The sequence below is a fragment of the Tamandua tetradactyla genome, chromosome 4, assembly GCF_023851605.1.
Source record: "Tamandua tetradactyla isolate mTamTet1 chromosome 4, mTamTet1.pri, whole genome shotgun sequence".
Classification (NCBI taxonomy): Eukaryota; Metazoa; Chordata; class Mammalia; order Pilosa; family Myrmecophagidae; genus Tamandua; species Tamandua tetradactyla.
In genome coordinates, this window is record NC_135330.1 from 61,719,882 (window position 1) to 61,743,964 (window position 24,083).

At 45.7% G+C, this 24,083-nt stretch overlaps 1 protein-coding gene across 3 annotated transcripts in view; it reads right to left on the reverse strand.

The window, feature by feature from the left end:
* PLEKHA6 (pleckstrin homology domain containing A6) overlaps positions 1-24,083 on the reverse strand; it is a 151,412-nt gene that overhangs the window by 101,405 nt on the left and 25,924 nt on the right. Inside the window, exon 1 of one of the 3 annotated variants that reach the window (XM_077157502.1) lies at positions 21,405-21,544. The exons of the other annotated variants lie outside the window; for them this stretch is intronic. Within the exon in view, the coding sequence (XP_077013617.1) occupies positions 21,405-21,466 (62 nt within the window). The 5' untranslated portion in view covers positions 21,467-21,544. Of the gene's footprint in view, positions 1-21,404; positions 21,545-24,083 lie in introns of those variants that run through there. 3 annotated transcript variants of the gene reach the window in all.

Genomic DNA, 24,083 nt, shown 5'->3' on the forward strand with positions numbered 1-24,083 from the left:
AAAGTTCTACCCTTAACCTTTATGCTATACTATTTCTTGTGAATGTGTGTGTGTGCTTTACAAACTATAAACTATTATACTAATGCAAAGCGTTATTATTAGGTCACTGATAGTAGAATGAGCCAGGGAATAGAGATAAGGGCTAGTCCGGGAAGTTTTATGTCTGGTCGTTAATCTGATTAAATATGGCTGAACTGTATTTCAGAACATCAGAAAAGTTACTTGGAGTCAGGCTCTGACTCACCCCATCAGCACAAAGACTTGAAATCTGACTGAACAGAGAAGCAGAGGACTCTTTCCAGGACTCCCAGCTTGGCAACTATAGGGTGCCTGCCTTACCGATACACAGAGGCCAGATGGGTGGGAGGGGGCCAGCTAATCGCCGTGTGGTCTCACCTCCACGGCAACACCTCCCAGAGAAGGGGGACTGTTTCAAAAGTAGGAGATCACTTATAGTGGAAGGAAAGAAGCCACATCTAATTAGATAGAGTCATTAATAGGCAATTAGCTTGTCATGAATTAGTGGATTAGGCAATGACCAAGGCTACGAACATAAAAAAAAATTAACAACCAGACATTGCGTGTTTCCTGATACCTGCACCACTGCCAGTGGATTCCTGCTCCAAAAACAGTAAATAAATCAATCAATAAATGGAACCTGAATTTGAGCAAGCCCTAAATCTAACTGCATTTACAGGAAATACAGGGAGAGCAGAACATGTTAAATGACACAGCGAAGATGCAATCAGCCAAATCCAGAATGGCACAAATGTGGAAATCTCCAGAGGTCCTACAAAACACTGTAAGAGAGAGAGTAAACACTTATAAATTAAAAGAAATTTAAAAGATGCAACAACCAGTCATGATGTATGAATATTTTTTGGATCCCTGTTAAGAGAACACTAAGGAAAAAATTATACACAACATGCAGAGAAATATGAACATAACTGGATATTGATTATGTTAAGGATTTGTTCATTTTGTTTATGTGCAGTAATGGTATTTTGTTGTTATTATTAGTTGTTATTGTTGTTATTTTTAAAAGTCCCTATCTTTGGAGAGAGATAAGCTGTTTGGGAGTTGCTTCAAAATAACCAGTGGGTGGGAAGGCCTGGGAGTATACCTAAAACAACACAAGCCACAACCGCTGAAGTTTGGGAATGGGAGTTATTACACTATTCTACTTCCATATATGTTTTAAATGCTCTCTGATAAAAGAGTTTAAAATGGAAATCAGACCATCACCACAGGTCATCACTGCGGTGATACAACCACAGTTGCAATAACCTGTGAGCTGACCAGGCCATCAGCAACCGCCCTAGAAACACAATGCAAGAACACCTGCAGGCTGCTTCCCCCTTTCCAGCGGAACCACTGCAACAGTGCACCCCACACTTTGCACAGCTAGATCCCACAGAAGTGGGGCCAGTACTCCACATGACAAAGCCGAGGACCTGAGAGAGAAAGCTACCCTTCCAAGGTTCATCAGGAAAGAGTGCTCAAGCCACACTGAGTCTAATGATGCAGAGCCCAACACTCTCCCTCCCCTTCCCCACCCTGGCTCACAGCTGAAACTAAGTGTATTTCCAGCCCCACGGTGAATTTAGCCTCTCAATGCCCAGGGGTCTGAAAAAGAACAACTGGTGTCTCAGTAAAGCAGCGTCTGCAGTAGCTGGATCAGAGTGGCCTGCTGCCTCCATTAGGTGCTGTGAGCTGGAGAGGAGAGCGGAAGGGGCTGGAAGAAGTGTGAGAAAGCTACAGAAGAGCCAAGTGCCTGAGCCCATGCTCTACACCGGCCCCACCCAGGGGCCCAGGCTGCTGCCAGGCCCACCTTGGGTAAACAGCCAGCATCTCCCAGGCTGGTCCTTCCTTAGATACTTCCTGGTGCTGTTGATCACAGAGCTTCATGGGAGAGGACAGGAGAGGACTCTGGAGCAAAGAGGAATGAGACAAAGAGAAAGAGAACTCAGAAGGGAAAGGGAGAGGAACGGTATGAGGTAATTGAAGAAATACACTGGAAAAAGGAAATAGATGGAGAGAGTACAGTACCTGGCACATTCTAGGCCTCAGATTTGCTGAGTAAATAATTGAATAAAAGGGAAAAAAGAAAAAAGGGGGGAGGGGTGGATGGGGGAGAGGAAGCAAAAGTAAGAAATGAAGGAGTAGGGGGAGGAAGACGGACAGGGGAGGGTTGGGAGGCCCAGAAACACATAAACCTAATCAACAGCCACCCGCCCATCCCTGCACCCACAGCCCCACACCTCCAGTGACCCCAGCACCCATTCCCAGCCCCGTGAGCACAGAGGGAGTTCCCTGACCTCCCCAGCCCTGGAGGGGTGTCACAGCCCAGGCTTTTCCTACCTTCCTGATCCTCCGGGAAAAGAGACAAGTGGGCCAACCCACCTGTTTCTGGGGAGGCTGTGTGCCAGGAAGGAGGCTCCACCTCAGACCATGTGGCCAACCGACGGAGCTAAAGGAGCCCTCCGTGGGCCCGCCCTTTTGGGCATGCTGCCTAAGGGAACAGAAGGTTAACTCGGTATTCAACATATTCACGTCTATGCAGTCACAAGACAAAGCACAGCAGCCTCTGAGCCACGTCCACCTCCCACCCCTCACTCTCACTGACCTTCAGGAACCACAGGACCCAAGGCCACCCTTGAGTCAACCTATGCCAAACCCAGGCTTCAGCTCCTTACCCTTTAGGCTCTGAACCAGCAGGCTGACAAGTCCCTTGCTGAAAGTCAAGGAACCTCACATCTAATCCCAGAGGCAGTCCTAACTCTAAAACTCAAATCCTGGCTCTGCTACTTGTGGGCTGAGTCACCTGCGGCAAGTCACTGAATGTCCACGAGCCTCGGCGATAAAGTCACCGCAGTCTCTTTCCTCAGCTGCACCTCCGGAGCGTCTGGAGCATGCACGGGAGGAAGGAAAGGCGCACTGGGCTCTCGGGAGGAACGGCACTCCACAAACCTCTATAAGCATAGGGTGTCATTATCATAAACTAAAGTTACTGCCACACCTAGGAAGGAGGGAGATCTCTGCTAGGCGCTGCAGGGCCTCTGTCGAATAAGAAGCTGAGCCAGAGAACAAACTGAGGCCCCCACGCCGCAGGCACCCTGCCCAGAAAAGCCAGAGGCCCCCAGCAACTTCAGGAGGGAAATGGAAAGTGTCTGGGAGTAAGGGAGCAGAGTAAAGGGAAAGGTGAAGCAAGAGACTGGGAAGGACAGTCTGGCCTCAGGATTTGTTCTGCGGGATGACGGGGGTTTTCTAACCCTCCAGGACTTGGCCCAAGGCTTGGTGATTTGAGAAGCAGGCCATTCACACCCCCCAAGGAGGAAGCTGCAGGAATGTCCATATGGAATGAGAGCTCACGCCCAAGGTACCAGAGGTTCTCAGCCTCTCCTAAGAAGAATGATAGTATTAATAATAATCAATGACATTTATATATCTTTTTATAGACATTGACTATTCTTCGTTCAAGTTTCACAACAATCCAGAAAACGGAAACCCTATATTATCATCCTACTTCACAGCTGATTGAAAAAGTTGGAGTTCAGAAGGGATGGTGAGTTTTCAGAAGTTACACATCCTTAGGGACACGCTGAAGCCAGGACTGGGACCCTCCTACTGTTCTAGTGAAGAGCCCATCTCTTGAACCTTCCCGCATGTCCAGGGCTCAGCCAAACAAGGAGTGAAGTCCTGCTTCCCGAAAGGGGCCTCCTCCTTCCTGTTCTCCAGGACTGTGCTGGGGAGAACACCATTCCTGGGGCTAGACAGAGCCAGCAAACCACTTATAGACAGGGCAGGTTCAGAGGCCTTGGGTATTAAAAAGACAGTTTTATGGGTAAGCCCAGGATTTTGTTGGTAAAAAATTTCCTTTAAAAATTAAGAAAAGTTCTACTTATTTTGTTTCTGATCACCAAGACTTCCTAATCAGCCTATTTAAGATTATAAGGCGCCTCTGAGGTCGTGAGCAAATACCTACTCATAGTCTAAGGAGTGCCAGCGTTGGGCCATTTCTCCCCAGGTCTTGAACACAAATGGCAAACCATACTGACGCAGACATGGAGGGAGGAAGGGGAACCCCCACACCCGTCTCAGGAACCTGTATCAGGGAGCAGGCCTGGGGTGGGATGGAGCAGGCGGGGGGGGGGCTGGGAGCTGGACATGCTTCAGGCAGGGCCCTGAAAAAGTTCCCTGTGGCTAACATGCTTCTGAGTAAGGGAATAAGACAACAGCACAGCTAACACAACTGCTCAGACCCTGAGGGAGGAAATGAGGAGGGGGCAGCGAGGCAAGTTGGGAGCAAAGCCCCCTTTGTATCTCTGTTCAGTCAAATCTCAAAAGTTTGTGCCAAGAGAGGGAATCAAAGACCCTGACCCTCTGGGCAATTTGCTAATTACCTATAAAATACATATGAGCACCCCACAAGATCACCATTGGAGGAACACTCCGGGCCTGCCAATTTCAACTTGATGAGGTCACCTATCTAGAAAACCAACAGAGGCACTTTCCTACTGCACCCTTTCCTTCCCATTGGCTTCCCAAGAGTTAACTAACAGATGCTCCCCTCCACTCAAGGATGATTCCAAGTCAGACAAGGAGAGCAGAATGGAAGGGGCAGCCAGGCAGGGGAGGTGTTTAGCTTGGCTTCAGCCCAGTATTGCCATCAATTCCACTCAATGGATAGACACTGAGGCTGGGCCTCTTTCCGAGTCCCTCCCTTCCTTCCTTCTCCAGCAGGGAAAAGCTCTAAAGAAGGCTCCTCTTGGATGGGGTGGAGAGTTGGGGGAGAGAATGGAATTAGTGTGAAGGAGGATCACATCTCTCAAATGCATCTTTGAAGCTGCAGTGGGCAGCTACACCCTTCTCTGCTCTTTGCCAGGGCAACTGGATTCATGCAAGAAGACTGAGTTCAGGAAAGGCCTGGCAGCCCCCAGCTCCAGAGCTGGCAGTGCCAGGGAGGTGGTGCCAGTCTTGACAAGTAGAGACAAAAGTGAACTTGGAGAAAGCTGACAGACAAGGAATCATGTCATACCTTCCTCCCCTTTTGTGTCTGGGCAGTAAGGGCTGAGTTCCCCTGGGGTGGGGATGGAGGGGCCAGCTGTTAGAGCAGTGCAAAGGGGATGATGGGGCATAGGTGATGTGGGTATAGCTGTACCTTCTTTTCCATCCCCCGAGCCAGCGCTCTGCTATTTGTCACCTTGCCTCATCTACTTTGATGGTCTGCAAACAATTCTGCTAGGTCACCTTTAAGAGGCACCTCTAAAGTATTCCAGGGAAAGAGTCCCTACCTATGGGGGTGGCCCAATGTAAACCTCTCTAGTGTCAAGAGGGTTCAAGGCATTATGTACCTAGACCAATCCCCTCTTTGGTCCCCTAGGCCACCTCCTGTCCTCAGTCATCAACTCAACTTTACCCTAAGACTTGGACTACCACTCCTACCCTTAAGCCCTTGAGATAACTCTCAAAGTGTCATCATAAACCTCCACTACCAACCAATCATTCCTGTCCATTGAGCTCCTTTTAGATGAGCAATTAAACATCATCCAGTAAAGTCCCCAGACTGTGTCATAGCCAGTCCCAATGCTTCTGTCTCTGGTCTCCCTGAACTCTCTAAATGACAATTCAGTCATGCCCTGGCTCACAAAACTTCAGTGATCGTTTATTGCCTACAAGATAAAAACAGGCTAAACTTCTTAGCTTGAAACACATGGACTCTTATAATCCAGCCCCAATTTATTTATTCAATATGATCTTCTACTTCTACCCTATATTAAAATTGTAGGTTTCCTATCAGTAGTACAAATCATTGGTGTCATAGGACTTTCATGGAAAAAGAGGTCACTTCTGTTGAAGACATCAGGGCAGACTCCATGGAAGAAGTACATGCATGTGTGCACATGTATATTTGTATGGATGTGTGTATCTGTGCATGTGTGTATGTGATGCTGAGAATCATGCACTGAACCAGCATGCAAATGGTTCTCTCCTCCTCCTACCTACTTTACATATATACATGCCACTATGGGCTCGCAAGCATAAAGGATATACATTTGCCAATTCACAGGGATGTAGGAAATGCTTTTCTGTACTTGAAGATCTATCAAACTCCAGATATCCAGGCCAAGGACTGGAACCTGCCAGTGCTGGACCAGAGTGATAAGACAATAGGTCTGAAGAGGCCTCTGCCGAGGCTCTTGATGGGGCAGTTTGTGGATGCCTTCCATTTTACCTGCCCCTGAGCCCTACTGCTCTACCCAAGGATCAACAGTGGGAAGAAAGAAAAGCCTCTGGGCAGGGAGGAAAGAATTTTTAAGAGACTCACCTCTCTCTGGACTCCAAGACTTCTTAGTTTAGACGATTGGAGGAAAGGGTATGAGAAGAGTAAAGAAAAAAATCCAACCTCCTCTGCCTTCCGTGCATCTGGCAACTCAATGCCATATATCAGTGGCCAGGCAGGGGAGGAGAAGATGAAACTGAGTTTGGGAATGAAGGGACAGACCAGACCAGACCAGAGGACGCCTAAACTAGTCAGCTCCTCCCTTCCCAGGCAGCATCTTAAGCCAGAAAATGATGAAGCCAGAGCCAAAGGAATAAGGGGGAAGGGTGTAGAGAAGGGAAAAACATAAATCATTGCTCTCCCCAGCAACACCAAAGAGCCCCTTTCCCCAATGGCTGAAATTTCCTTAGAGGTCCATATCATAACTCATCCAGGGAAACACCACCGCTGTGCAATCATTTCCAGTGGGGTCCCTGTATATGACAAGACAGAGACTGGAAAATGGAGACAGAGCAGAGAGGTGAAGAGAACAAGTAAGCATGAGGATGAGGAAAAGAAAGAACTAATGAGCTCTTGTTGGAATTAATTTCAAAGGAGCAAAAAAAAAGCAATTCATGTGGGAGGCCGGAATCTCCAGACTCAGCAGCTCTAGAGGAAGAATCTGGGTGATTGGAGCACTGTCTTCACTGTGCTTACAAAGTACAAAGGAGATGGAAAGTTCCCCAGTGATGGGGAATCCAGAGTAAACGGCTCTCTATGAGCTTGGGGTGGGGGTGGGGAACTAAAGGAGTAATCGGGAAGCAAGTATCACAATAGTCAGAGGTGAGTGTGGATGAACAGCACAACAGGTCAGTTCCATTAAGCACATCACCAACCATAAGACATCCCAAATGTGTAAGAGTGCCTGTCAAACCCTTGACAGTGAGTGCCTATTCTGCCAATCTCGGCACTGCATGCTTTGTGCATCTTATTTCCTTTCATCCAAACAACTCTACGAGTACATCTTATCGTCTACATTTTACAAAAGAGGAAACAGGTTCCAAGAAGTTCCATGCACAGGATGTATGTTCAGTTCCCAAAACCTAGGTTCAAATCATGGTTATGCAACTCTCTATATGATCCCACTCTTCACCTTGGACATGTTATTTGACATTTCTGAGCCTCAATAGTTCTCTTGTGTAAAATGAGGATACACCTACTTACTTTACAGGTTGTTGTAAAAATTAAATAAGATAATTTACATAAAGCTCTTAGGTAGCACAATGTTTGTAAGTGCACGTATAAGTGTTCAGTCAATGTTCTCCTCTTCTCCTTTTTCAATAAGATAATTTATTCAATCATTCAACAGACAGTGGAGTCATATGGTGGGGGAACAAAGGGAAAGGAGTGGAATTTATGGAAGCCTTTTTATTTGTAAGGTACTTTAGTATATCCTTAGATAGAGTGTAGAAATTAACAAGAATATGGCAGGGTCCCTGCCTTCCAGGAGTTTACAACTTAGCAAGCCAAGCCCACAAATAACTTAAAGCCAGGTGAAGTGTGATCAGAGGCTTGTAAAATGAAGGCAGGCAAAGATAAAAGAGACTTGGAGTTTAGAAAAGGGAGAAATTCCCAGAAGAGAGCGATTACTCCTGTGGGTCAAAAGGCTTCTCAGAGGAGAGTGTGTAAGTGAAAATAGGTAGAATTTTGGGAAGCAAGGCAAAATAAGAGATGGCTACTTCCAGTGAAAAGGGAGGGGAAACATCTCTGAGATGGCCTCTCCCAAGGCAGATTCTAAGAGAATTCACAAGATACTACCAATATACGCTTTTGGTCTTCACGTGTACAGGATCAAAGATGGCTGCCAATTGTTTACAATGTCTCACACCAGAGAGGAGCCGTCTATTTCCCCTCCTTTTATGTCTGGACTGAACCTGGGACTCTGTTTGACTAATAGAATGTAACAGAAATGATACTGTGTGGCTTTGGAAGCTAGGGCATAAGAAGCCTTGTAGTTTTCAGTTGGGTCCCCTAGAATGCGCCCACTTGAAACTCAACTGCCACATTGAAGGAAGCCCAGGCCACATGGAGAAGCTCCATGAGGTGCTCAAGTTGACAATCTCATCTGAGCTCCCAGGTGACAGCAAGTATCAACTGCCAGCCAAGGGAGGGAGCCACCTTGGTGACCAGCCCAGCTGAGCCTTCAGGTGACAGCGACAACTGGAGACAACCCAAGCAAGAGTCACCCAGCTGAGCCCAGTTAACTCCCAAACCCCTCAGAGGTAATAATGCTGTTCTAGGCACCATGGTTGGGGTGATCTGCTATGCAGAATAGATAACCAGAATGTCAAATCTCTTCTTCACTAACCTGGGTTGTTACCAAGAAAGTTGGGGCAAGGATCATAGTAGAAATAGATGAGATGAGAGGTGTGAAGAGAAGGGACTGGGTATTGGAAGAGGAAGGGGAGGGAATCAGTTAAACTGTCCAAGTAGCCTTAAGCTCCATCCCCACTCCATGATGCCAGATCAATAAAATGCAAAATTCAATTTATCCCCAGGGAAATAACTGGGGGAAAAATCAGTACAAAGAAAGATGTTTATAGCAGAGCTATTCATAATAGCAACAAATTGGAAACAACCCAAAATCCCAGTAATAAGAGAAGTGCAATACAGTAATGGAGTAACATGACAGAATAATTGATGGCTATTTAAAATGACAAATTTATGGACCGTTGTCATACCTGGAAATGTCTGTATAAAATGTTAAACAAAAAATGCATAACACAAGATAATAGCTGCACACCAACTGCAACTATGTAAAACCATTAACAAAGATTGAAAAGGCACACGGAAAGAGGTATAGAGTTTAGCATTTATTCAAATTTGTAGACAAAGCTGATTAAGAGCCACTTTCTTAAAAGTACCAATTCACCCTCACCACCCCACAAATCCTAAAAATGGGGTCACGTCTCATGGGAATTGGAAGGAGACAGTATTTCGGAAGATTGGTACATGTTGTTTGTCACCCAAGGAACTGGGTAAATCCCAGTCCCAGGGCAGCAGGGAGGAGAGGGCTGAGCTGGATAACAGTGATGCAGTGAGCAGGGGAGGGGGTTTGTAGCATCTCAGCAGGGTAGGTGAATGTTGGAAAACAAACCCATGGTGTTTGCTGACACAGTGGAAGGGGAAAGACACCCACAAAAGCCACCTATTATCTCATAATTATTGTCTCTCTTGCCTGCAATTAACGGCTGTCTGAGAGGCGGTTGCTGGGGTAAATAAATGTTCACCCGTATTAGAGTCAATCAGCCAGCTGAAGCACCAATTAACAAGCCCACTGCAGAGACACTCACTGTACCCAGCAGCAACTGGGGAGAGGACCAGACCACACAGATCCTGGGACCTCCTGTGCCTGAAACAGGGGTAGGGATGCTCAGAGCCACACCCCGATCCCCACCGTAGAAGCCAATCCCGCCCCCTATGAGCCAAGTCAAGAAGTAAGAGCTCTGTCCACCAGGGCCACCTCAGAGGGGCTGACTGAGTGTGAGTGTTGGGCAGCAAGTTTCCTCCTGGAAGAGCCATCTCTTAACCTGTGGGAGTCCACAGAGGGAGAAAGTGCCAGAGAGAGTCTCAGGTGCTGACAACTCCAGAGTTCCAAGAGGAAGGAAACAGAGGGCAAAGAGGAACCAAACAGGGGAGGTTTGCTTTGTTTTGTTTTGCTCGTGCCAAATGTCTCAGCTGCTCTTACACTGACCTTTGGCTTTTTTCTTAAGCAGCAAGCTCAGAAACGCAGAAAAGGAGCTAATGTCAGAAAAGTCAGATATGATTTTTTTTTTCCAGAAAAGAGCAGGAGAGCTAACAGCATCCCAATTCCTCTCTCAGGTGTCTGAGGAGGACAGAGGTGCCCTGCAGCCCTGCATGCTGTGCCGGGCACCTACCCCTGGTACACCCAGGCGATGTGACTAAGAGGCCCAGGAGATGCACACTGGGCTGCCAGGAAGCCTCTGAGACCAGAGAGCAGAATCACGCATGTTAGAGATTATCTGGCCCAGTGATTCTTAATCCTGGCTTTACACTAGAATTGTCCAGTGAACTTTTAAAAAGTGCTGATGTCCGAGACATCCTCTGATTCAGACCAACTGAATCAGAATCTCTGGGTGGGGTGAGGGGTGGGGGAAGGGGCGTAGGCCCAGAAACAAGCATTTCTTTAAAGCCCTCTACATGATGCTGACCATAGTCCGGTTCCCCCAATTACAGATGGAAGAAATGGAGTCTGGGGCAGCAGTACCTTGCTAAAAGTGACAAAGCCAGCAGGGAGCAGAGCTGGAGCTAGAACCAGCTCATCTGATTACAGACATGGAGTGCTGGTACTCAGTACCCCTGGCTGAATGAATGAATGAGCCTCTAATTGTGCACCACAGGGGTCTGTTGTTGATCCCACTGTATTCTATATTTTTACCCATGATATGCATAAAGATTTTCAATAGCCAATACGATAGCTTTTCATATTGGCTACTGAAAAAGCAGGGAGGCACGGCTAGCACATACAGCAGAATCAGGATTCCATATGCTGAAATATGGCCTGACATTAGTAAAGTGAAACATGATAAATGTAAAGTCCTACACTGAAAAGGTATAAATTATACCTATAATCCAGAGGTTTAAAATCTGCTTAAGAGATTTACGCTAATAATAATGGGGGGAATATATTCTATATTTTTAAAACTGCATGAGAGTTTTGTAAAAACCTTATTATTGGCATTCCAAGAAATAAACAGGGAATGTGGAGAGTTTGTGATCAAATATCCTGGAAATCGTTCCATATCTGTCCCTGGGAACCTCTGTCAGTAGGACTGATTTTGCAATCTTGGAAAATAGGAGTCTCTCTCCCTCAGCCTCAAACCTACCCCAAATTGAATAATTTACAGCAGTGCTTTTCACGTTTTAATATGCATAGGAATCACCAGGGGATCTTGTTACAGCAGAGATTCTAATTCAGTAGGTGGGGGTGGGGGAGGTCGGAAATGTTGTATTTCCAACAAGCTTCCAGGTGGCGGCGCTGGTCTGTGAATAGCAAAGATCCAGAGGGCCTGAGCGGTCCACCCGCAAAAATTCAGACACTCTGAATAGGGGTGGGGCACCCATGTCCTCCTATCTCACAGCTTGGAAAAGTGGGGGAAATGAAGGAGCCAGAGTTGGAGACAAGGAGGGTCCTAACAGTACATGCTGAGCTCACTTGATAAGCAAATGTATCAAACAAGGAGAGAAAAGTGAGAGAAACTCACTGAAAGAGTGAAAAGACCCAGGGCAAGGGGAATCTGATTTCAGCCAAGTGTGGGTCAAGGGATTTTCCAAGAACACCAGGTTGCCCAGTGGCATTATAAAAAGGGCCCAATTGCATCAATGAGGGTGTATATGTGTTTGGAACTTACGGGAAGGGAGGCTTTGGGCTCCTCTCAATACTGGCCACCCCTCCAACTCAGATCATATCTTTTATGTAAGATAGAGGAGATCTAAATCTAACAGATTTTCATGGAGAAAAGACCTGAGGGCTTCAGCACAATGGGCTCAATTTAGTGCATTTGCAAACTGAAGTAACCCAAATATACTGTCAAATCTGAGGGAATCACAATTCCATTCAACAAACCACATCTGATTATTATGTTCAATTCTAGACAGTTTATTTTAAGAGACTATTAAAAGGTACCCTTGCTTTATTGCTGCATTGCTTCTGGTTGCCATGTGTCTAGGTCCCCAGAAAGGAGACTATTATTTGGGTGAAAGGTTGGGCCAAATGAAAGTTTCCCTCCAAGGCTGAAATAGCCTCTGACACCTAGAATACTGTTCTAACCTTTTTTCATGTATTAATTCATTTACTCCTCTCAACAATGCTATGAGCTAAGTACCATCTTTGCCTACATTTTACAGATGGATAACCTGAGACCCCAAGAAGCAAAGAATTATAACCAGGGTTACGCAGCTGGCGAAGGGTGGAACCAGGTGCAAACACAGGCAGACAGATGCCTGAGCCTGTATTTTCCTGCTGTGTCATTGTCTCTTACACTTGTCTCACTCTTGAGATGATGCCACCAGACAAGTGAGCCCAGAAAAGGATGGCCATGATGTTGAATTAGAACCAAAGGACGGCTTCCAGTCGCTAGCAGGAAGCAAGTGGTGGCTGGCTGATCATGTGTCTAGATCTCAGAAAGGAGACTGTCATTTGGGCAGAAGGTGGACCAAATGAAAGTTTCCTCCAAGGCTGAAACTCTAAGTTCCTCTCCTGCCTTGGTCTCTCCATCTGGAAAAATAGATTCTGACACCTGGGATATAGCGTGTATAATAAGCTACATTTAGCCTGGACTTGCCCATCAATTCCAGAGTGCATGATGGAGAGAAACTGACAGCAAAGCCCAGACTAAAACTTGGCCAGGATGTCTGTATATTGAGCCAAAGGAAGGATTTTGGGAAATATGCAAATGAACTTCTGTTGCCACTTTGTTCCCCTGAACTGTTAGCTCATGAGGTTTTCGTGGGAGTGATAAACTCCTCTAAGCTGGCAAAAAATAGCACACTCCTTCTCAAAGAAATATCAAAAATATACAGAGTCAATTATAAAAAGTATGAAAGAGGTTTAGCATTTCCTAAGCCAAATTATACTGTCTAAATGATCCAGAAGTGGGTGACAAGGTCAGGACTCCAAAGAGAAAGGCAGAGAAGGAATGGGCAAGATATGAAAAGACGCCACACTGTAACTCCTTTGGCTAACGACTGGGAAACAGTGATCCTGGCTTTGAGCCAGAAGGTGGAGAAATAATCTGAATTCTCAGCCCAGGGTAGGATGTGAGCTGTGAGCAGCTTCATATTAGAGTGCTCTCTTATCTGTTACCCATCCCCAAGCATAATGTCTAAGGAAATGTGGGAAAAGCTATTATCAAGTATTGACTATTTCAAGGCATTATGCTAATTACTGTGGTGAGATGCAAATGTATCAGATAGAAAGACATATGCAAATGAAAATATTACAGAACATCTATTTCCAACCAGCTGTTTCAGCCAGTAAAGGGATGCTTTTTTTGAAAAAAATAAAAAGTGTAACTTAGTAAGTATTGTTGACTTTGGTCTTGGTTCTGACAATACCAGATTTGGAAGACACTGGGCACAACTGGGATGCTTTCTATTAGCTTACAGAAAGTCCTTTCCCAATCCTAAGGAATACCTTGGGCACTGTATAAGATTCTACAAAAGTCCATGCACTAGGTTAACTTTCCAGAAGTCTACACCTCCTGATGGGTCCCTGGACCAGATAAGTCCTGAAATGCAGAGGGACCAGTTTCTTCAGAACATCAGCTAGTTCCATCCTCCTATCCCATATTATCAACAGCCCCTCCCAACATGAAAAAGTTACAACGGGCATAGCCCCAAAACCCTAAAGAGTAGGAGAAAGATCAAAGGTGATGGAGGAGTTATACAGAGAAGTTAGGGTTTAACAAATGAGTCTGATTGCTGTGTCATCATATTGATAATTTTTAAATCTCCAGTATCTTAGAGCAGCTAGAAGTAAAAACCTAAAATGGTGGAACTGTAACCCATACCAAACTCTGAAATCTGTTCTACCACTAATTGTTTGATGTGATTTGACATTTATTGTTTTTTTGTATATATATTATTTTTCACAAAAAAGAAAAAAAGGAGGAGTATTACAGAGATGATAGGATCCAACAAATGAATATGCGTTCTGAATCGTTATACTGATATTTGTTTTGGTCTTCAATGTTTTGGAGCAGGAAGAAGATAAAATGAAAAATCGAGGAACTGTAACCCATACCACACTATAAAACCTGTTCTATAACTACTTGTTAAAATGGACTTACATAAAGTTTAAAAACAAACAAAAAAAATGACATTTGAGCAGAGGGCTGCTAAAGTTTTGTTGCTCCCAGACTAACTGGGGGAAAGGAGAGCGGGAGGGGAGGAAAGACTGCCTTCAATGGATAAATCCCTGAGATAGAGGGGGTCCTAGACGCTCCCCTTCCCCAGGCCTGGCCCATGGTGAAGGAATGAAAAGGAAAAAAAAAATCTGGATAGGTTTAGGAGACTCTTGGAGCTGAGAAGACCTGTGCCCTCTTGCCAGGGAGAGCCAAAGGAAGCAGAAAGAGCCCAGGGTGTATGACATAGATGGGCTTCAGGCAGTCTGTAGAGGTTCCCTAACCTCCAGTGGGGGCAGAAACCCAACAAGCTGGGACACCCAAGTGGGGCATGGCATAGCTGACAGAGCCTAACCCCAAAGAGCACTGGGGTGAGGAAGATGTGCCACACTCAGAGAGATGGTGGAAGACCACACGGGGACACAGACGTTTAGCACATGCCAGCACGGATAGAGGCTCCCCAGACCAGGTGTCCACACTCACCCCAGTACCTCAGCACTCTAACTCCCCAAATTGAAATGAAACCCCAGAGAAGGGATGGGAGGCTTATTTGAAAGGAATTGTTTTCACTCTTTGACTAAATGTGGGATTGTGATAGAAAATGATCTTGGAAAAATAAAGGTATGGTTTCTGGGGGGGGAAAAAAAAGACATTTGAGCAGATCCTGATGGAAGTGAGGGAGGGGCCTCCATACATATCTGAGGAAAAGCATTCCAATCAGAAGGAACAGCAAGAACAAAGACCCTCAGGCAATAGCATATCTGAGACCAGTAAGACAAGAGTGGAGGGGGCAAGAGGGACAATAGCAGTTAAGAGTGATAGGGCCTGATCAAGTATGGACTTGCAGGCTACACTAAAGACTTTTTGGCTTTACTCTAAGTAAGACTGGGGGTCAAGATGGGTCAGAGGAGCAACATGACATGACTTGGATTGTAGAAGGATCATTCTGGCCCCCGTGTTGAGAATAACCTCTACAGAGGCAAGATGGAAGATAAAACCCAGGTAGGAGGCTATTGCAATAGTCTAGATAAATAAACATATAATTCGGTGGCTTGGGCCAGGTTGTAACTGTTGAGAGTGGTGAAAATGAGTTGATTCTGGGGCCGTTTTGAAGGAAGAGCCAATAACATTTGATGATGGAATAGGCATGAGGAATGAGAAAGAGAGAGAGGTCAGGGATATTCCCAGGTTTGGGCCTGAGCAACTGGAGGATGGAGTTATGATACACTGAGATGGGCAAGATGGGATGGAGCTGATCTTGGGTGGGAGACGAAATCGAGAGTTTGGTTTGAGCATGTTCTGTTTGAGATGTCTATTAGATGTCTAAGTGGAAATGTTGAATAAACAGTTGGAAATATATGTCAAATTCACAACACAATGCAGACTAGAAATATTGTGTATCTCTGCGAGATGTCGAAGTTAGAGACGAATAAATAGATGAGTTCACCTAGACAGTGACTGTAGATAAGAGATAAGGGCTGAGTTCTGAGCCCTGCAGCAGTTCATGCTCATGGCCTGGAGATAAGAAAGAGCCAGGAAAAGAAAAAAAAACAACAACAAGACCAGAAACATTATAATCATAGCCTAGACCCTGACACTGGTTTTCAATTCTTCCCTTCTCTGTGGTATTCCTCCTAGTTCAACATAAGGAACCCTAAGCCCTCCAATCCATGCTCAGCATAAGTTCCAAATTGTCTGAGGGAAGCAGTTACACAATACAGTCAATTAAGGAAGGAATCAGGACAGAAACCCAGGAATTCCAGTTCTAAATCCAATCTTCTTTAAAATTAATTTTTGACTTGTACCTATTTCTAGTAAATGTATAATATATGTTGAGAAAAATTAGAAACAAAAAATCAGCCAACAATTTTACAAAAACAAATAATTTGGGGATCATCTATAATTCCACTACCTATGATGACCATTGTTAATATTTTGGTATAAATGCTTCCAGATTTTTCTCTTTGTAGCTATATACAAATGCAACTTTATGTCTTCTGTACCTCATAGCTTTGAGTTCTGATTAACAGTTCGTCTAAGAAAAGCTGTTTGCTGCCTACACTAAGTGTCTATGGCTGACTGTTTGCCTGGTTTCTTTCCCATTTATGGGTGGGCAGATTTTATCTTTGTACCTTGCTCTTGTTTTTCTCTCTTCCTGGAACATTTCTCCAGATGTCTGCATAGGCTTCTGCATTGGTTACTTAGGTCTCTGCTCAAGGTTGCTTCATGCACCTCCATGACTCCCACTAAAACACAGCCTGGTGGTCCCTGCTTGCAATTTGGTGTTCAAGGGGCCCTTTCCCGACCCCAGACTCTCCAGCATGTGGCCTAGATTGTGGGAGATAAGGGTGTTATCTTAGTTCAACACACATGTCTTATCTTACTCCTAGCTCCAGTCCAGCAAAGACACTCTGTTATATGTATAAATACGTATTTCTTTTTCTTTCCCTTCTCCTTTTCTTCCTCTTCTTCCTTCTTTTTTAAAAAATGGGATCAAGCTATGAGTATTGTTCAAAATGCTTTTTTCATTTAACAATTTATCTTGAACATCATTCCATGCCAATAAATTTACATACATATCATCTTAATGAGAGCATAGAATTCCATTGTGAGGGTGGGCCATAATTTAACTAATCTTCTATGGTTGATTTTTAGGTTTTTAGTTTGTGACCTTCAAAAAACATTTTCCTTTATATATTGTATCCACTCAACCAATTATTTCCTTAAGATAAATTTTAAAACACACACATACATGTATTTGGGCAAGATGTTACCACTGAGGAAAACTGGGTGAAGTGTACACAGGACTTCCCTGCACATTTTTTGGTAACTTCTTGTGAATCTATGATTATTTCAAATTAAAATACTTTCTTAAAATCCAAAATAAAAAAAATGGACTTATACAGCCCATGACAAACTCTGGGTTCTGCCCTGTAACTACTTGTTGAAGAGTGCTTTGAAAACTATTGCTTTTTTTATTTCTTTGCTTTGTATATATGTTATACTATTCAATAAAAAAGTTAAAAATAAAAAAATGGACTTGGGAATTTATTGGTTTTTAATATATATATTTACAATGAAAACCATTAAAAAATAAAAAGAAAGTCCCTTCCAGGATATAGGGTTGAGGCAAAGCACTCTAAATCTCCACACCTTGCAACTCTACCTCCTTTCCACTGGACTTCCTTAATATAATAAGGAAGCCAAAATGGGTTGACCAGATGCAGCCTATCAAAATGTATCTCACTTCTGCTCTGTCCCTGCTGACCCAAGCTTCCTTATGACCCTCAGACCTACTCCCTGTGAGGTTCCTCTCCACTAAGAAACCCCTGCAGGCTCCCCTGCCCCACTGCAGCTGCTCCTCTAGGAGGGACACTTAGACAACACTCTGAAAAGGACAGGAGGGTCAACAACGACCCCTTCCCTTCCCTCTCTTCTCTCCCCCTGCACCAGGCATGCCCGCAAAAACCTCTGGAGCAAACTAACCACTCCTGTCTCTGCTGAGTCACTTGACCTCCACGGTGAGGGACCAGAGGCATTGGGGGAAGTCGGTTCACCCAACTTCCCTAGCCACTGTCCATGCTCACATCAAGCCACCCGCACAGTAATTTGGAAAGTGGCCACAATGCTGAGAAAAGCAAGGAGGAACAGAAAAGTATGGGCTTGGGGTCCAGAGAAAAGAAGAGGCTGAGTTGAGCCCACCCTGCTGGCTGCCACCAGAAGGTTAAGTCGAGTTTAAACAAAGACACTGGGTTCTGGATCGAGGGAAGGCCCGAGCTGCCAAGGAAACTATGACTCCTAGAGGAGCTGCCGCCCTTTTGATATGCCCTTGTACATATGTAGAAGGAGGGGTCTGTAAAGACCAACCCTGGATGTGGTCTCTCATTCTCCCTCTATCCCAGCTGTGCCTCCAAGCCTTTGCTTCAGCTTCTTTGTGACTTTCTGCTGCTCTGAAGAGCCCTCTCGGTTAGACTGAGAACAGCTGACAGTTGCAGCTCATGCACATGAACATGTGAGGAACACACAGGCATACATACTCTCAACCCTCCAGAGGGGTCAGTATCCACCACCTGCCTCTTCCCAGACACAGGGTCATGGCACATTGGCAGAGGAGGCCATTGGGCAGCCAGGAGCATCCACACATGAGCTGTGACTGCTGGGAGGCGCCTTAACAAAGGGAAGCAAAATAAATAAACTTCCCCTCCCATCCTGCCACCATTATGCTACTGACCCATACCTCTGCATTCAAACTTGGTTCATACAAGGAGTGAGAAGAGGATTTGGGCAGAAAACATAGGAATAAGTTCTCTTTATTTCTCCCCCACCTCTCAGTGCAGTGTTGGGGAAGTAAGTGGCCCGTCATGTCAGAAATACAGATTTTTGTAGGTAAAAAGGAGTGATCAAGAGGTACCCTGGACAAAGTATCTCAGCAGGAGGGAGTGGAGTGTTTGGGGTACATGCAGGGTTTATGGATGAACAGATAAGGGGTTCCCATAAGGAAGATACTTATCCAACTTCACAGTGTAAATCGATTCATCTTCAAGCATCAGGCGCAGCCTCCCTCCCTGGGGTGCCAGATAGGTCACCATCTCCCAGTCTCAGACAGAAACATACCCACTTGCGCTCCACAGACTTCCTATTCCACCAGCTTGGCCTGATACATTACAAAAGCACCATTAGCCGGAAACAGTCACAAGGTACTTGCTGGCTGCTCTCTCTCTCTCTCTTTTTTTTTTTTAATAAAAGTTTATTCTTAAATGGACAATGGGCGCCAAGAAAAAATTTCATCCTTAATATAGGTGGCAGCAGGTGTTGTAGCAGGGAATCGAGATATTTAAAAGGAATGGAATCGAACTTACTTCTTGCCAGATTTTTTTAATCGCACTAGTGGCTCAAGAGGGACCTTCCCCGCAGCCTTTACTTTTAGCTCCTTGAGTTTCTCCTGCTTTTCTTTTTGTTTCTATTTGAAAGCCTCATCTTCCTTGTGCATTTCATTGGCCTGCTGCAGGGGCTTCTTCCTGCCACTATCACAGCCAGACCTGGCGCCTGACTGCCCCTGCCCCTGCTCTCATTTTTACAGCTGGAAATGCTGATACTCGCATCAATGGGTGCAGAGTGAATTAAAGAGAAGCCCAGAGAGACGGAGACATGGCTGGGTTGGAGCTTTGTACCTCTACATTTCTATCACTGCTGCAGGTCTCATTTCCACCATAAGCCCCAGCACAGTCTTCTCCAGCCCTCTCTTGGACCCAGGGTAGGCCAGGCCGCCCTTAATATTAAGATTGTGCAGCAGGGGCCAAGTAGAAGCAGAACGGGCAACACACCCAGGCTGGAAAGGAAATGCCTCTCAGTTGTAAAAGGCCTTGCCCATCTTCTGTTTGCAAAGGGCAAAGTCCATGGCGGGAGGGGAGGGAACCGCAGAGGTTCAGGAGACCATCCACAAACGGGAAAACCTGGTCCTGAGAGATTGGGAAAACCTGGTCCTGAGAGATCGGGGAACAGGCTTAAATTCACAAAGCAGGGCTGAAAATGGAACCCAGCAGAATGTATTCCTCCACCTGTTCGGGATTCTTATTCCAGTCCTTTTCATTATTTTATCACAATAACTATGTATAGGATCTGCCTGGGTATTGCAGAGTCACTCTGCCTTCCCCCAACCCCACCACAGCCCCAGCCACCCCTAACCTCGGCCACCTAAAACTAAGATCCACCTCCAGCTGATCCAACCTGCGGTCAAATCCACACTTGCCAGGCCTCCTGTGTGGGCTGGAGGATGGACAATTAAATGCTGCCTTTTCTGGGGACTGGTCTGAGGCGTCCCTGTCAGAAACATCTCCCAGAAGCCAGGGGCCTTCAGGCACAGCCGCAGGTCTGTGACACTGAATCTGCCCTCACGGCTATACTATACGCAATCTGCTCCAGCAACCAGAAAAGCTTGTTGGAATGGGTTAGCTTCAGCACAGCCAGCTCCTCCCCTTTCTTTGCCCCCTTTCTGCCCTCACAAACATCCAGGAACGCCCAGATCGCTGCAGGCTCGGCCTCGCCTCTCCATGGCTCCCCTCGGCTCCAGGGCTCCGCAGCGCCTGCCCCACAGACCAGAGGCACCTGGCTCTGGGCACAGCTCCAGGCCCTCAATTTCGCGTTGCCTGGGCAGATGCATTTGGATCTTGAGACCACAGTTTCTCTCTCAATAGGAAGAATCCTTCTGGTCCTCTCACAGCAAGAATAAAACAGACAGGGCAACAGATTTCAGCAGACGTAGGGGAGACCATGAAGCTGAGAAGCCGAGACCCTGGCAGGAGCTTGGTTCTACCACCTGCTGATGCTGTGGCCTTCGGAAGTCACCGGACAGTGGAGCTTCGTTAGCTCCCAGATGGGAGAGGGTGGGAGGACCCAACTTAGTAACATTCGACCCGAAAGAGCTTTGTAAATAGGAGAGAAGCGTGAGGTCCTGCAAAAGCCGGAGGACCCTCAGTGTGTCCCTCTCTCAGGGTGCTTCAAACGCAGGAGCGTGACCATCCCTGGGTGTGGAATCCAGCTCGAGTCTCAGGACTACTTTCTATTTTTTAACAAAACAGAGCAGACTAGACTGGAATATAACAGGAAACTAGCATGCATTACACCTACTAAGGGTCACACATACACCTTGCTGGACTGTGATGAAAAATGTCTACCTACTGGGTTGCAGTCAAAAAAGTTTGATTCACTGTTCCTTAAGCTTTCTTGCAGTTGTTCCTACCTGTATAAGCTTGTTTGCTGCCCTCAGCAGTTTGGGATGGTAAACTCCTTGAGGGTGGAGGCCGGTGTCTGGGTTCTTAAGATTTCCAACCATCCCGTTTCCACCAAACAGAAAATCAACATGGAAGGGGAGGAGGGGCCACCACCTACTGTGCTATATTTGTCCAGGACACTGCCCCAAACAATGGCCCTGGACGTCTATGTTTGCATTTCCACTTTACAGATGAGGAAACTAAAGCGCAACGAGGCTAAGTAATCTGTCCTGAATCACACAGCTGGTTTAGTGGGGGAACCAGGAATGAGGTATGGATTTGGCTGGTCCATGGCTTTCCCACTGAACCTTACTGCCTTATCCCTGCTCCAGAAAGCTCCTGTACCACCCTCTCATATCTTCTAAATCCAGCCTGCTTTAGCCGATAAAACTTACACCAGAAAACACACACACACAGTAGGAAACAAAAGAAACCATCCTTTCCTACCTGTCATTCTCTGGCTTTCCTGAGCCCATGGGGGAGAGGGGAGAAGGCTGTGCTGGGGGCATCTGGGATTTGTCTTCCTCCTGGTCTCGCCCTTGTCCTTCTCTCTCTCCTGATGCTGATTCCCCCCAGCTTACCACCCCACCCCCAATACCAGCTAACTGGTTACCCAGGCAACCCAGCTGGGAGGCTGCCAGTTACCATGGCAACCTAGCGTGGCCGCCAGGCTGTCATGCTTAGGAAGGTCAGGGGACCAGCCAGGCTTCAGTGCAGCAGCCGGGATGTTGCCGGCAGGACTGGCCCAGGCCTGGGGCTTACGTGCCTGAGGGAATTAAGTTCCTGCTGGCAGGGAACCTCCTTTTAGTTTCCTATAAGGCAGACTCTCCCATCTTGGTGCATGAACCACAAAACAGCTCCCCAGTTCTGTCTGCTAAACCTGATCCCTCCAACCTTTTCAGCAGGCTCCAGCCCCCCATCTCCAGGAAGGTTTCCCAGACCCTCACTCGGCTTAACCCTGGGTCCCCCTCCTTTCCTCCCTTTATGAGCATATCTGAGAATCAACATGCATGAAACGTGTGTGTCTGCATGCAGATGGAGTCTGTCCACAAAATACATTGCTAATAAAAACAAAGAGAGAAAGCCGAGGAATGCCAAAGATCGCCGGCCAGCCAGACCGCTACCAACCCTGGGCGGAAGCACACCTTCTGGGCAACGCCTTGATTTAGACTTCTGGCCTCTGAAACCACATATCCCTTCCATTATGAAGTCCTAATAGTGATATGTACACTTCCTTGGATGGTAGGAGATGTAAACTATAGGTACAGCTCCATCCCTAACGAGCTTTGCAAACTTCGGACTTCAATACAACGATATTTGCTCATACACCTTCTCTCAGTTATGTCATGACTTGGTTCCTGCCTCATCTCCTTCACACTCTGAGCTTCAGCCACACCAATCCAATAGTTCAGTGTCTCCCCTCTTTGCCTAGGTAACCATGACTCATTCTTCAGGTTCTCCAAGAAGCCTTACTTGAAAATTACAAGTGCTTCTTCCCTGTGCACGTGTGTATATGGGAACATCAGTGGGAGAAACTGCTCTACAAATAAAGAGAAAAGTGTGAGCAAGAAGCTGCTCTCATGGGCGGGCCACAGTAGCTCAGTAGGCAGAGTTCTCGCCTGCCATGCTAGAGACCCGGGTTCGAGTCCCAGTGTCTGTATATGCCAAAAAAAAGAAACTGGTGCCATAAAAAGGTATATTGTGTGCATGAAAACTGTAAAAATTGAAATGCTCTGCTCCTGCCTGTGTCTGTATGTCCTGTGAGACTATAAGTGCCTCAAAGGTAGACAGCATCTTACGGGTTTTTGCCTGGCATGCAATATAAGCTCAATAATTGTCGGTTGAAATGAAAAAAAAAAAAACAGCTATTTTTTTTTTTAGTTAACTACTATGTGCCATGCATGTTCTAGATGCCTTGTGTGAAGATGTATGGACCAAATGATCCATACAACACACTTATCTCCACTTTGTAGATAAAGCAACTGAAACTCAGAGAAGTTAAGGAACTTGTTCATAGCCACACAGGCATTAACTAGCAGAGCTACAATTTAGTTGTCACATACAATTGCTTGAGCTCTTGGCTCCTGCCCCGCCACCACCAACTCCCAATCATCTGGTCTGGCTTCAAGGAAAAAAAAATTAACATTAAAAAAATTATTCAGTGTCAGATATTTTATTCATCTTAATTTACTTTATTTTATCCTCACCTCTGTGAAGGCAGCTTTAGCCTCCTCAGCTTATAGCTTAAGAAACTGCCAGAAAACTAAGCACTTTCCCAAGCTGAGATCTGACTTAAGGTTCTTTCCCCAGGGAATCTTTTCCTGACTCTCCTAGGAGAGTCTATAAATTTTCTTTCTCGATCACCAGCATATATAGTAGATATCTCTACCATTATACAGGACAATCATTTGCTATTATGTTTGCTCCTATATCAGGTTATGAATAAAAAATTCATTTTTGCAACTTAGAACCTGCTGGTACATAATGGGTATACATATTTAGTAAATATTTGCAAAAAGGAAGTGGTGGAGGCAGGATGCCAAGTCCTATTTATCTGACTCTCAACTCCACGTTCTCTCTACCACATTAGCCTATCCCATTAACTAATTCATTCATTCATTCAAAAAGTAGTTATCTGTGCCATCACAAATACAAAGACAAATAAGACCATCTCTGGCCTTGAAGGAGCATAGTCTAGCGGAGTGAGGGGCAAGGCAGATAGAAACAGGAAATGAATGAAACATTCCAAAGGCACCACCAACACCTCAAAGGCTCTCTCTTGACCATTTCCTTGGGCCAAACTCCCTCCCTCCCACCTACAGCTTTATAATCTAACCAGCATTTATGAAGCACCTGCTGTGTGCTGAGTACTGCCCTCAAGTCACTCACAGTTTGGGGGTGAGTGGGCAAGGTGAGACGACAATGGAACCAGGAATTACAGGACAACATGAGGAGTGACTGACAAAGTCCAGAGGGTTCAGGGACTGGTGGCCAACAACACTGGGCACATGTATATAATTTTATAGAGCCTTCACACTGGATGCGATAAAGCAACTCACATCTCGTTGCTTTATATTCATGCCTTCTCTTACTTAACTCATTTGAACCATTACCCCTATTTTACAG